Below are 15,552 nucleotides of genomic sequence, written 5' to 3' on the forward strand. Positions count from 1 at the left end.
TATATACGTTGAACCAAATTTAGAACTTTACCTAATGCCCATAAAGAGGAAAAAACCAGTAACAGTACACTCATTAACAGAGTTCTGAATATTTTACTATGTAGGGTAATAATAATAATAATTTAAAAAATCCTTGTATTTCAAGGCAACTGTCAAAATACAAAAATATAAAAAATGGTTGGGACCTCAGTAGAAAACAACAGACTGATACAATTTCTAAATACTCAGAAAATTCATGTTGATTATTCCTGAGTTATAAAGCTGATAAACCTCAGATGATTCCACAATTAATTACAACTACAAAAGAAAAACACAAGGCAAATTTTTATATTTCCCAACTATTAATGGCTATTCATAAACATAATTCTAAGGTAATTTTCTGCCCTGACATAAGCACAGTTCCCTCCTACCTTCCATTCCAAATTATAATTTGGTTGGAAACACACAACAATTTACAAGCACACTCACCACTAGAGCTTTCACAGAAACTTTGTGAAGCATGGGCAGAGGCCTTCTCCAGCTCCTGGGCTTCTACACCGGAGCCCAGCTGCTTCGTGTTAGCTATTTTTGAGTCTTTTGTTAATGAGTTATCAGTTTTCTCTTGAGGTTCAGCCTGCTGCATCTCCAGGTCAGGTCTCAGAGCATCATCTGCTCTCTCTAAAGTCAAGGGAGGTTGTGGAGAGTGTCCTTCTACAGGTTCCTTTTCTGCAGTCACTGATTTCAGATCTCCTTCATATTCTGCACTCTTTCCTTCCTGGGCATCAGTTCTATTCTCAGCACATGGTTCTATTTCTGGAGCATCATCCTCCCACGACTGGGAATCTGAGCATTTCTCCACTCCCTCTGAAGGTTCAGAAGAAACATCAACTCTGGGAGATGGTTCCTTCACATCTACAATGACAACACTTGAATCCTCTGAAGTAGCTTCTTCCCACGCTTCCTGATCCTTATGTTCCAATTCTTGGTCAAGTACTGGAATCTTTTGGGGGGAATCAATACTAATCACACTGGTTTCAACTTCCATAGCTTCCTGGCATTCTTGTTTTGGGATTTCTTTTGGAAGACACAACCCCTGGGACTGAGTTTCAGTCAGAGAAAGGTGCAATGGGACACTCTCCATATTTTCTTCTTTGGGCTCCTCTCCTTGACTCTCACAAGGAGTCTCAGGGATTTCTTCAACCTCAGACCCTGAAGACCCCTCCTCTGGATGATGTTCTTTAATTTCCATAGCTTCCTCCTGATCTAACACACTAGAGAGAGCCTCAGATCGAGTAGCTGGAGAAGGAACTGCCTGACTCCCTGAATCACAAGTGAGATCAATACAAACATCTTCTGCTACAGTCTCTTCTCTGCCTTTGCAGCCAGAGGCTAAAATACTAATGTCGTCTCTGGTTTCTGTGTCATCCCCCTTCGTTTTATCATTCTGATTTAGTTCTACTTGGCCATCTTGTGCTGGATTCATCAGGATATTATCATTTTCAGCAGGAACAAGTTTAGAATTGAGAACTGGAGACATGGGTTCAGTATCCTCAATCTGGGTGTTTTCTCCATCTTCATCAATCCTGTGAGAACTCAAGCTCTCCATCTTTGGGGACTGACTATACTCACTTGTAGAAAGCATCAACTTACAAGAATCCCCTGTCAAAGACAGCCCAAGATCCTCAGTGGTATTCTTTGATTCAATTTCTGAGGTTTTAGAACACTCAACAGTCAAAGAGGAACTATGCAAATCTCCACCTTTCTTCCCATCATTTGATCGTTCTTCCAAACTTGGAGATGGAATGAAAATGTCCTAAGGAGGAACAAAAAGAAATAAATCATTTGTTCATAATATTTCTTTTATATCTAATCCTTGAATTTATCTAAAATTTCTCAATCAATTGTTCAAGAATTATAGAACTCTAGGGCCATATCTCAGAAATACAAAGCTCATAAATCACCAGTCTTTTCAACAACACAAGTCATTCTGTTTAATCGTTTTCCTGTGAACCACTAATCTAGAATCAGCATAATATAAACAAAAACAATGTTAACTTATCCTTCTAAGGGTAGGAAAACACTTAAATTTAACTGTATATCACCAAGCTACTAAAATCATGTCATATGTTTGGTGGGCCTTCAATTACATAGTAATCATTTGAACGAATGCTTACACAGCCCACTTCAGTTCTCACAGTGTGGGAATATACACTTACTTTACTTCCTACTACTTCAAAATATGCTAGCATTCATAAAATAGATGTTAATCCAAACCTCACAATATCATCGGTCAACAGACACCACTACACACCAACAAAGACGGCTGAGGTTAAAAAGACTACATCCTGTTGGTGAGATGTGGAACAACTGCAACTCTCATACACTGCTGGCAGAAATTCCACTTGTAAGTATTTACCCAAGAAAAATAAAATCCTATGTCCACACTAGGATGTGTATGCAAATGTTTATAGCAGTATTATTCATAGTAGTTCAAAGCTGGAAGCAACTCAAGTGTTTGTCAACTGGTGAATAAACAAATTGTGGGTATCTCTATTATGGAATACTACTCAACAATGTAAAGGAATAAGATGTTAATACATGTAATACGAATGAACCTCAAAAATACACTAAGCTAAAGAACTAGAACACAGAAGACCATATACACTTTATGATTCCAACTATATGAAATTCTTAAAAAAAAAAACAAAACTATAGTGACAAAAGGCAGGAGAGTAGTTGCCTAAAGTTAAAGAGGAGACTGGGGGCGGGGGGAGGAATCAACTGCAACGGATTATGAAGAAACTTGTTAGGATGAGGAAACTGTTCTACACTTTGATGGTGGTGGTTATACATTTGTACACTACCAAAATTCATCAAACTATCCACTTAAAATGGCATTTTATTTTAAATAATACCGTAATATTAAAAAGAAAATAAGCTGAAGCTTAGACATGTTTTTATGTAAGAACTTACATTTAGTGTGTTATTTTGCCTGACATAAATGCTATATAACTCTAACATAGCTGGCAAGGCATTAATTGCCTATGATTTTTAAGGGAAAGAGAAAATCAAAACAGGTTGCCAAACATTCTGTATATTCCATAACAGCTTATATTTCAAAGTGTGGGGTCACTGTTTACCCTCTCAGATGATAAAAAGTCATAAATCTGAGACTCTCAGGTATGACTGAGTAAAAACTGGTTCAACATTTCTAAGTGGCACTAGGACAATAAACAGCAGCCTTGAAACTTCATATACCGCTTCGCCCAATAATTCTATTTCTGGGAAATGATTTGATAGAACTGGGACTTAAGCTACAATACTATTTAGTGCAAATTTATTATTTAGAATAGGAAACAATATAAAACACCTTAAATGTCTAAGAGGAGATTGATTTAAAGATTTTTTTTTTTTTTGTAAGTAATCTATACCCAACGTGGGGCTCAAACTCAAAACCCGGAGATCAAGAATCACATGCTCTTCTGACTGAGCCACCCAGGCACCCCAAGAAAGAGATTCATTTAAAAATTATTATACAAAGTATTCCATCATGTGAGTGTTAGCTACATAAAATTACTGATGAGGGGCACCTGGATGGCTCAGTCGTTAGCATCTGCCTTCGGCTCAGGTCATGATCCCAGGGTCCTGGGATCAAGCCCCGCATCGGGCTCCCTGCTCGGCGGGAAGCCTGCTTCTCCCTCTCCCGCTCCCCATGCTTGTGTTCCCTCTCTGTCTCTCTCTCTCCCTGTCAAATAAATAAATAAAATCTTTTTAAAAATTACTTTTATGAATATTAAAAGAGGAAAACATTCAGGCTATGCACCAAATAGAAAGTTTCTACTTCAGTGAAGAAAAAAAATGCGAATATGTAGTTTACTATAGTCTTTTTATACGTTTATATGATTTTAATGTATTCTTAAATTAATAAACATATACATAAAAAGGTTAAAAGTAGTTATTTCTGACATAAGATAATTGATCTTTTTTTTTAAAGATTTTATTTATTTGAGAGAGAGAAAGCGCACAAGCAGGGGGAGCAGCAGGCAAAGGGAGAGGGAGAAGCAGACTCCCCACTGAGCAGGGAGCCCGACGCAGGACTAGATCCCAGGACCCTGAGATCATGACCTGAGCCGAAGGCAGACACGTCACCAACTGAGCCACCCAGGTGCTCCAGGATAACTGATGATCTTACTTTCATTTATCTATATATTAGACATCCTCTAAAGAAATATGTAATTTTTTCTTACTGCAGAAAGTCATTTTACAAAGGCTTATATATAAGACACTGCTAATAAACTATAAATATCTTTTAAGTAAAATTCACATAACAGAAAATTAACCACTTCAGAGTGAACACTTACTTACAATGGAGTGCAGCTACCACCACCTCTATCTAGTTCAAAAAATTTTCATCACCCCAAAAGGAAACCATATATCCATTAAGCAGTTGCCCCCCTTATCATGAATACCTTATAAGCATTATCAGAGTAAATACTGGTGTGATTTTATTTTTTACAGGATTTTTATTCAATATATGTAGAACTTCAGTCAGGGGCTAACCAGCCTGTCAACACTGTATTTCCTAAAGACTGCCTGGATCTAGTCTCTGAGTGTCTGGCGCATAATAATCCACGGTGCTGAGTCTCCCTGGAGGCCTGGTCAGAATAAGTGATCTAAGTGAACAGAAATTCCCCAAGGCTCTGGATAAAAAGAGTGATGGAGAACTGTAAGGACTACGCTCAATATGAGTCCATCTTTGGGGCGCCTGAGTGGCCCAGTCGTTAAGTGTCTGCCTTCGGCTCGGGTCGTGATCTCAGGGTCCTGGGATCGAGCCCTACATCGGGCTCCCTGCTCCCGGATCTTTAAAAAATCTTTAAAAAAAAAAAAAAAAAAAAGAGTCCATTTTTAAGTCTAGATTCAGTACAGACCTAAATCCACAGTACCCAACCAGTCAAAAACTGGTCTAATAATATAGAGAGCTTAAGAGCTATTCATACAGTCATCTGTAATCTGATTTGTCATCCCCCAAATTAACATGTATATCAAAAATGAAAAAAGTGTCAAGTATCAAACTATATTTTACTAATCCTCTCTCCATGTCTTACATCCTAGTGAAGGGTCAAAGAGGCTATGCAATTAACAAATATATTAAGAAAGAAAAAAATACACAAAATTACCTTTATCCCAATTATCTTTTGATCAGTATTTATCTCATAAATATTTAGATCTTACAACATCAAAATTAGGTTGACTTGGACTCCAGGAATCAAGGTACAGAAGAAATAACAGGGGCGCCTGGGTGGCTCAGTTGGTTAAGCAACTGCCTTCGGCTCGGGTCATGATCCTGGAGTCCCGGGATCGAGTCCCACATCGGGCTCCCTGCTCAGCGAGGAGCCTGCTTCTCCTCTGACCCTTCCCCCTCTCATGTACTCTCGCTCTCTCAAATGAATAAATAAATCTTTAAAAAAAAAAAAAAAGAAATAACAGATGTGCAAAAGTTAGCCATTAAGAATAAAATGTAAGAAGTTTGATAAGGACAAAAAATTAAAATAGTGGATTTAATACATTCACCTTAACTCTTTTCCAAAACCCCACTGAGCAACAGTAAATTTTTTTTAAAACATGAATTTTCAAGAAAAAGAACAGAAGAAATATAACTGCAACAAAATTTTGGGAGAGTGATCATCTATTTCACAGACTAGTGAAAGCTGAATTCTAATCCAGCAGTGGAGAAAGCCAAGAAGCAACCCAAATTACACCACAGAACCACCATGCCCAAAAAAAGATTCAGGACTTGGCAGCAGCACCAGGTGACTCTGGAAGTGGTGGTAAGGGTGGAGCTAAAAACAGGAGGACTGATTGGAAAGCTATTTAAGAAGCAGTTCAGGGGCGCCTGGCTGGCTTAGGTGGAAGAGTATGTGATTCTTGATCTCTGGGGTAGTGAGTTCAAGCCCCAAGATGGGTACAGAGATTACTAAAAAAAAATAAAATAAAATAAACTTTAAAAAAAAAAATAAAAGGAAGAAGAAGAAGCAGTTCAACTCTCAGATCCTCGCTCCCTGACCCTCCTCTGCCCCGGAATTAAATAGAGCATCCATGAAGAGAAAGAGGCACAGTTATCAGAATGTACCATACTGAAAACAGAGAGATTAAGTGAAAATTTACATACTAAATGGAACCTGCACATGCCTCCCAACACCCCCAGCCCTCTTCCATCAATAGACTTCTAGAACAATGGCAGACAGGAGACAGGAGATTAGACATTTTTCTGGAGAACCTGACCATGCTGAAACAAATCAAGATACTGATACTAGAGGATCACCAAAATTGCCCAGCAGATCACATTACAGTGAATCCCAGAAATAAGTATCAACCACCAGTTAGTTCAGAACTTCTAATCAGTGTTCTGGTATTGTACTCTTAAAGCAATCAAGGATTATCAGACACTTGAGGAAACCCTTCAATTTCAAAGTCAAACATCAAAACTAACTAAAATCTATTTGAAGAAATAGTGACTCTTGCAGGGAAGAGAAAATTTCTCAAAAAAACTATTAATAATATCCTGAAACAGGTAAGATAATATACCCATAAAACAAGACAACACGCTATTTCTTTTTTATGAAAAGAAAGATCAGAGAAAAAATAGTTTCTAAATTAAAAATCCAGAAATAGAAATTAATAACTCAGAAAGGTCAAAAGAAGACTGAACCCAGCAACTGCATTCCTAGGCATACACAAGAGAAATAAAAACATATGTCCACACAAAATCTTGTCCATGAATGTACACAGTAGCATGATTCACAATAAGCAAAAATGGGAAACAACCCAAATGTCCATCAACTGATGAATGAATAAAATGTACTATATACATAGAATGTAATAGTACTATCAGAATAAAAAGGAATGGAAGAAAAAAAGGGAATGGAGTTCCGATACATGCCACAACATGAAAAAACCGTGAAAACATGCTAATTTTAAAGAAACCAACCACAAAAGACTACATGTTGCATAATTCCACTTATGAAATGTCCAGAACAGGCAAATCTATAGAGACATAGAATAAATTAGTGGTTAGCTAGGGCTGGGGATGGGGGAAATAGGAGTGACTGCTAATGGGCATAGGGTCTTTTGGAGGGAAGGGGAGAGATGAAAATGTCCTAAAATTAGACTGTGGTGACACAATTCTGTGAATATACTAAAAGCCATTGGATTATACACTTTAAAAAATGGTGAGGGGCGCCTGGGTGGCTCAGTCAGTTAAGCATTTGACTTCAGCTCAGGTCTTTATGGGTCCTGGGACTGAGCCCTGCATCAGGCTCCCTGCTCAGCGGGGAGTCTGCTTCTGCTTCTCCCTCTGCCCCTCCTGATTTATAATCTTTTTTTTTTAATTTTTTAATTAAAATTAAAGCTCTTTTGCTGTCAAATAAATAAAATCTTAAAAAAAAATTTAAAAGAGAGAAATGTAAAGTAGGAGACAAAATAAGAAAACTACAGGACAATTCTAGGAGCTTCAACATCCCAAAAATGGGTATTTTAGTAAAGGAAATTTTTTAAAAAGAATGAAGGGGAAGAAATTAAACAAATCTCCCTGAACCGAAGGGACCTGAATTTCTAGATTAAGAGGGTTTAACAACTGCCCTAAATACAATGAAAATAAACCTGTGCCATGCGTTTGGCAATTTCAGAACACTAGCGACAAAGAGTAAATCCTACAAGATTTCAGTAAGGAGAAAAACAGCTTACATATTAAAGATCAAAATCAGACTGGCTGCACACTTCTCAATAGCAACACTGCAAATTTGAAAACAGGGGAAAAATGCCTTCAAAAATTAAAAGGAGTTATTTCCAACCTAGAATTCTATACTTCTACAAACTATGAGTCAACAATGAGAGTAGAAGGGCACCTGGGTGGCTCAGTCAGTTAAGTGTCTGACTTCAGCTCAGGTCGTGATCAGGGTCCTGGGATTGAGCCCTGCATCAGGCTCCCCACTCAGCGCGGAGTCTGCTTGTGTGCTCTCTCTCAAATAAATAAATAAAATCTTTAAAAAAAAGAATGAGAATAGAGAGTATGCTACTAAAGAGTATGTCCTCCACTAAAATGAGTAAACCAAAGCAAGACATGGAGCTCAAAAAGAATCCAACGCGAAGACAGTAAGGACAACCTCCTAGGACTGGGGTGAAAAGGAGGTGAATAATGCACCAGGCATAGAAGAAAACAGTAAAGATTAGAAATCAGGAGGGGTGCCTGAGTGGCTTAGTCGGTTAAGTGTCTGCCTCCAGCTCAGGTCATGATCTTAGGGTCCTGGGATCAAGCCCCACATCGGGCTCCCTGCTTGGCGGGGAGTCTGCTCTCTCTCCCTCTGTGCTCCCTTTCTCTCTCTCTCTCTCTCTCTTAAATAAATAAATAAAATCTAAAAAAAAATTTTTTTTAAAGAAATTATAAATCAGGAATCTCGAAAAGAGGTTTCTCCAGAGATGAAGTTTGAGGCCCCCAAACATCTTGAAAAGAGATTTTGGCAATTGGTGGAGAGCCTAAGGTTGATGAAATGAGAAATTTGTAGAAAACTAAACAAATGAAAAAGACTATATTATCAATTCCAGAGAAAATAAGAAATTATGCAAACATAAAAAATAATAATATTCCACAGATTCTGCTCTGAATAGTGCTTATAATAACAGCATTCATAATAATGTAAATTCGATAATGATTTAAACAAAATTATGATGTAAGTATACTGGAAAGATGGGGAAATAGCTAAAAAAAATTTTCGGGGGGCCAGGCAGGGGCAGAGGGAGAGGGAGAGAATCTTAAGCTGGATGTGGAGACTGACACTGGGCTCCTAACCCTGAGATCTCATAACCCTGAGATCATGACCTGAGTCAAAATCAAGTCAGACACTTAACCGACTGAGCCACCCAGGCACCCCTAAAAACTTTTTTAAAGAATGCATGAGGGACATCTGGGTGGCTCAGACAGTTAAGCATCTGCCTTTGGCTTAGGTTGTGATCCCAGGGATCTTGTCATCCTGGGATGGAGTCCCATATCAGGCTCCCTGCTCAGCGGGAAGCCTGCTTCTCCCTCTCCCTCTGCCTGCCGCTCCCCCTGCTTGTGCTCGCGCATTCTCTCTGACAAATAAATAAAAGCTTTAAAAAAATAAAAAATAAAAATAGAAATAATGTATAAAAATAAAATCATGATATACAGAGTTATGGAGATAAATAACACAAGAAAAAGCTTAAGGAACTGAAAGTGGTTGTCTCTGGGTAGGGGTGAGGAGAGATCTTGTTTTAACCATCTGACTTCTTTTTTGGCTTTTATAAGTGCTTATTAAGTAAAAACAAAGCCTTGGGTGCCTGGGTGGCTCAGTCGTTAAGCGTCTGCCTTCGGCTCAGGTCATGATCCCAGGGTCCTGGGATCGAGCCCCGCATCGGGCTTCCTGCTCCGCGGGGAAGCCTGCTTCTCCCTCTCCCACTCCCCCTGCTTGTGTTCCCTCTCTCTCTGTGTCTCTCTCTGTCAAATAAATAAATAAAATCTTAAAAAAAAAAAAAAGTAAAAACAAAGCCTTAACATAAAAACTGTTAAGGTATTCTTGAGAGAATTGTAAAGGTACTTGAGTTTTGTTTTTTTTTTTTTAGGAGACATGGACCACACTGTACTGACTGAGGCATCTTAAAATATAAATCCAAAGAAATCTAAGTCATCTTAGGTTCGAAGGACTTCTGAACTATGTTCAACATCACTCATTTGTCTCAAATTTTCATTGCTGGTTTTAAAGATGCCTCTGAAGGTCGTTGGTAAATGCTGAAGGTGAAGCAATTTCTTCAACAGTGCCTTGTTCTTCAAAAACTCAGTTATCCCTTTGTGGCCAGGCTTCACTTCTCCTGGTAGGGATACCTTTGCAAAGACATACATTTCCATATAAGTCCTGTTTGGTCACTGATAAACATCTGTAACTTGTCTCCTTCATATCAGGTACCTTTTTTAGAAAATTCTTCTAACTGCTCTTGATCAAATCTTATAGCTCATCCCTAAATTCTGACGATTCTTTAAAACTACATATGTTCACATACAACTTTCACAGAAAAACAAAAACTAAAAGATGTATGGTGGTTGAACACTGGACTTCACCTCTAGGTAACCATGTCTTCACTCTTTCACTACCAGCAAAGCTAACCATTCTGGAGTATTTACACATGCAAAGCACTAATCTAGGCAGTTGGTATATAATAACTCATGTAACCTTCACAACTACCCTATGAAGTAGGTAGTATCCATATTCCCATTTGATTTCATGAGGAAACTGAGGCTCACTTTCAACTGGTCACAACAGCAGTAATCGCAGAGCCAGGACTAAGTCTAGGAAGTTCTGACTCCAGAGTCGTTCTTAAGCACTCTACCAAATCACTTCTAATGACTGGCATAAAACACACAAGTTTTAAAAATTCCAGAAAGCAATTAAACTTATTTATCTTTTTTTTAAGATTTTATTTATTTGAAAGAGAAAGTGAGTAAAAGAGAGAGAGAGAGCACAGAAGGAAACAGAGAAGAAGGCTCCCCATTGAGCAGGGAGCCCGATGCAGGGCTCGATCCCAGGACCCTGGGATCATGATCTGAGCCAAAGGCAGACACTTAACCAACTAAGCCACCCAGGCACCCCGCAATTATACTCTTCTTCCTACTGTTTCCTCTACACTAAATTTATAGTATATTTCACTACTGTTCATTTTTAAATATAAATTTTCGGTACAATACCCGCAAATTGAAAGGCATGAAAGTTCTCCCAGTAACACTAAAATAATCCCCCCAATTACAGTCTTATAAGAAGAGGCACTGGGCGCCTGGGTGGCTCAGTTGGTTGAGCGACTGCCTTCAGCTCAGGTCATGATCCTGGAGTCCCAGGATCGAGTCCCACATTGGGCTCCCCTCAGTGGGGGAGTCTGCTTCTCCCTCTGACCCTCTCCCCTCTCATGCTCTCTCTCACTCTCTCTCTCTCAAATAAATAAAATCTTTAAAAAAAAAAAAAAGAAGAGGCATTTATATTGAACATATAATATACTCAGATTTAGTTAAGGACCTTCAATTCACTATGAATAAAACCTGCATTCTATTTTTTTAATATTTAAACTTAGAATTACACAAAAGAGATGTTAGTTTTCCCTTGCTTTTAGAAGAAAACTTCTCATTTGAAAACTAAAAACCATCTTGATACCCTCCGTCCAGGAGTGATTAATTAGCTTATGGTACATCCACTCAGAGAAATACTACACAAGTTTTGAAAAAGTGGTATGCGGCGCCTGGGTGGCTCAGTCAGTTAAGCATCCGACTCTTGATTTTGGCTCAGGTCACGATCTCAGGGTCGTGAGATGGAGCACCAAACTGGGCTCCACGCTTTGTGAAGTCTGATTGTCTCCCTCTCCCTGTGCCTTTGCCCATGCACACACACTCTCTTTCTCTCAAATAAATCCTAACAAAAGAAAAAGGAAGAAGTAGTATGAAGACTCTGTAACACTGAAAAATCATTATTATGCAATGTTACCTGGAAAAAGAAGATTAAAGTTATATGTTCACTATAAACAACTTCATTTAAAAAAAAAAGTAGGCATGTGGAAAGACAAAAATGATAGTAGTTATGTTACAGTAGAATTGATTAACACTCCCTTAAATTTGCACTAACATTTTCAAAAAGCTAAAGATATAATACAAAATTTAAACATAAGTAACTCTGGAAGTGTTCTAAAACTAGACTGTGATGACAGCTGCACAACTCTGTAAATGTACTAAGTATCATTAAATTACACATTTAAAATGGGTGAATTTTATGATTTATAAATTATACCTCAAAGATTGTTTAAGAAAAACAAACAAACATTAGGAGGAAAACACTCTACAATACTCACATGAGAAAACTCAGGCTGTGATGGGATAGGAAGTGACCCAGGAGTAAAGACTGGCGTGCTCTGAGATACTGGTGTTGACGCTTGTGGGGATAGAGTGGACTCAGGTGGGAGAGGGGGGTTTTCTACCTCCACTGGTTCTTCATCCTGGAGTTTCTTCTCAAAAGACTCTCCTTTTCCTTCTGATAACACTGACGTGTCCATTGGCTCATCTGGTTTAAAACAGGAAAAACAAATGGAGAAATAAGCACTCATCAATATCACTCATGTTCCAATAACACTAGTAACAATTATATGATAGAAATTTCCATTTCTAAAAAAATTGTGATTTTTCAGAAAAGCAGATACATTAACAGTAGATTGAATCACAGAAATCTAGTAATACTTTCTTCCCCTGGGAGGATGAAGGTCCACACTCCCAAAATCCTCAGATATAGATGAAAATGAAGTTCATCTGGGGATATCCACTCATCCACATGGAACATTAACTCGGCTCCTCTGAACCCCTTTTCCCTACTATAACTCAGTCTTTCATATTTGGCATAGGAATATCCAGATTAATGTCATCTAATTAACCATTGTATATTCTGCCACAGGCCTGAAAAGCAGAACTTGTTCACCACTCCAATATCTACTTATGAACTCATTATATTTGCATTAACAACTGCTAAGCACAGAGAGATGAATGCCAGGACAAATACAGAAGGAAAAAAATCTATCAATGCCAATCAGCAGTGATTTATCAAAGAACGAAGTACCAAGCCACCAATCAGGAAACAAATTGTTCAGGGGGAAAGTATACGTGCGTGAGTGCGTACACACACCCCCCCCCCCCCCGCCACCACCACCTCCCCACTTCTTTCCCACAATATACTACCCACCTGTAGGCTAACAGGCTCTTTCGCAGAACCCATCTAGCTAGCTGGGTATCTACCCAACAGCTATTCAACAACTCTCTTCCCCCTATTTTACAACTTGACCCCAAACAGGCTTCCCTCTAGACCACTCTCACAAATTATCTATGCCACTGCGTTTTTCACTGCAATAGACACTCATTGTACTGGCTATACCTCACCTCAATACCTACGTCTGCTGCTTTGCTCGACTTCAACCTCACATTCCAGTCTAATGCTAGGTTGCAAATCTGGTGCTATAGGTCTTTAGTACGCTACTAGCTGTGTTAAGTATTTTCATTAGACCTTTTGATCTCTCTCACCATGACAAAGCACTTATTAAAGACCTATTGTTCTAAGCACTACATATAAAAAGGCTTTAGATTAATAATTTTAGAAAGAAAGAAAAGGAAGGAAGCAAGCAAATATAGACACACAAACAGGCACATATTAAGCAAATACATTAAATTTAAAATACAACTGACAGGAGAAAATACAATGTTACATTAAAAAAAAAAAACCACTGAATCATATACATACCATAATCCCAAGTGTGTAAAATATTCTTTATGCATAGAAAACACTTTGAAAGGAAATATATCCTAATACTAATTACAGCTGGATTGCGATATCCACATGATTTTTATTTTCTTATTACTTTCCTATATGCTTTCCAATCTTTCTACAGTGAGAATTATTTTAAAATCAGGGAGAAAGTATATTTAATGTAATCATTTTTATGTATCTTCAATGTTCACACTATGAATAGAAGAAATGATTTTAAGTATAAATCAAACTTAACTTGTATTAGGATTATTTTGTAGAATGGATGGATTCACCTTTATTTTTTACTAAAGACATCATTAATCATGTTATACTTAAAATTATACTAGTTCATTTGGATACCTACAACTGATTTCAAGACAGCCAGACACAAACTTAGTGGCAAAAGAAAGATTAAATTTTGTCACGGGTAAACTGCACCTGAAAAACAGTTAAACATATTTCTATATTTACATCACTCGAGAGACAGCAGGGTATCATAGGAGGAAGGTAAACGACAGGTAAGACCACAGGCTCTGGAGGCAGCTGCCTGAGTTCAAATCCTACCTCTATGACTTACTAATGATGAATTCTGTGACTCTGTTTCTTCATCTGTAAAATGGAGATAAAAGTAACACCTACTTCTTAGGTGTTGTGAGGGTTCAATGAAAAATGAAAAAACAAAACAAAACAAAGAAAAGCACCTAGGACCAAAGAGAAGTAAACAAAACAGTGCCTGGCATACACTAAGTGCTCAATAAATACTAGCTATTATAGCATTACTGGTAAGTAAAAGAATGAAAAAGAGAAAATCATGAAATTTATTGGAAAAGGTTTCATGTAAAAGTAGTAGGAACTTTAAATCTTCAAAAAAAAAAAAAGGGGTGGGGACACCTGGGTGGCTCAGTCAGTTAAGCGTCTGCCTTTGGCTCATGTCATGATCCCGGGGTCCTGGGATCGAGTCCTACATTGGGCTCCTTGCCCCGCAGGGAGCCTGCTTCTCCCTCTACCTGCCACTCCCCCTACTTGTGCTCTCTCTCTCTGACAAATAAATAAAATTCTTAAGAAAAAAGAAAAAAGTAGTAGGAACTTAAAAAATATCTTGAGTGACTGAGGCACCTGGGTGGCTCAGTCAGATAAACGTCCGACTTTCGATTTCGGCTCAGGTCATGATCTCAGAGTCATGAGATTGAGCCCCGTGTCAGGCTCTGCACTGGGCGGGAGGCTGCTTCAGATTCTTTCTCTCCCTCTCTCTCTGCCCCTCCCCCTGTGCGTGTGCACTCTCCCTCTCTAAAATAAATAAATCCTTTAAAAAAAAGGAATATCTTGAGTGACTGGATATGAGACTAGGACAGAGTAAAAGAGGTTTAGATAGTGAGATAAATTAAGTTAAAAAGGAATTCTTTCTTGTGAATAAAGGAATATAAAGTCACTAGGTCCTCAAAGGAAATGTGAATGAAGTCAAAAGTTCTACCACCTACTCTTAGCCACTCCTTGGCTGAAACTGCTTTGATGATAGCAAAAGTAACCTTTAAAGAGCAAAAGAAACAATTTTTGGTTCCCTTTCACCACAAACACGTCAACATGTTGCTGCAAACTACTGGGCTATTAGTAATAAACCCAGTTCTTCACTAATATACTGCTATAATATACTACTTTGAGTTTAACCTTAAAAGCATAAAAATTTTGCCTTAAGGATCTTTTTAACAATTAAATCAACAATACAGAATTGTCGTAAGAATCAGTGCTAGAAAAGCAGAGCATTAAGGAGAGCACTTTACACTAGGCCACATCCCTGAAGGGGAGTCAGACATGAGTCCTACTGAAGAGTGTCATGATGTTCAAACAAAGAAAGAAACAGTACGTTTTGCAAGGCAAAAGTGCTCCTCCTCTTCTGAGATCAACAAACAGATCAAGAGAGCTCACCTTTTCTCCCTTCTTGCTCTGTGGGACTGCTGGGCACGATAAAAGGGGTAGATCGGAAAGCATCAGGGGAAGGAGCAACAAGATCGGAGGAATTCCTTTATATAAAGAGAGAATTCACAGGTTATTTTACCACAGCCACAGTTTTGCATTTGTTTTTTAATTTTAATAGCAAAACTATCTAAGTCATTCAGACAAATCTTATTAGCAATCTCTCAAACAGCTACCAGAGGTTGGTGGAAGAATCATGAATAATACTTAAACAACTATTTCTCATACCAGACACTTCCAAAATCAGAATTAAAAAAAAAAAACAACC

At 38.2% G+C, this 15,552-nt stretch overlaps 1 protein-coding gene across 2 annotated transcripts in view; it reads right to left on the reverse strand.

The window, feature by feature from the left end:
• The window catches only part of TP53BP1 (tumor protein p53 binding protein 1), a 72,549-nt gene that overhangs the window by 40,867 nt on the left and 16,130 nt on the right, over positions 1–15,552 (reverse strand). For both annotated transcript variants that reach the window (XM_044918384.1, XM_021695755.2), the window contains 3 exons: positions 15,237–15,331; positions 11,878–12,086; positions 469–1,792 (listed from right to left, as the gene is read on the reverse strand). In XM_044918384.1, coding sequence (XP_044774319.1) covers positions 469–1,792; positions 11,878–12,086; positions 15,237–15,331 — 1,628 coding nt within the window. The remainder of the gene's footprint in view (positions 1–468; positions 1,793–11,877; positions 12,087–15,236; positions 15,332–15,552) is intronic.

The sequence above is a fragment of the Neomonachus schauinslandi genome, chromosome 9, assembly GCF_002201575.2.
Source record: "Neomonachus schauinslandi chromosome 9, ASM220157v2, whole genome shotgun sequence".
Taxonomy (NCBI): domain Eukaryota; kingdom Metazoa; phylum Chordata; class Mammalia; order Carnivora; family Phocidae; genus Neomonachus; species Neomonachus schauinslandi.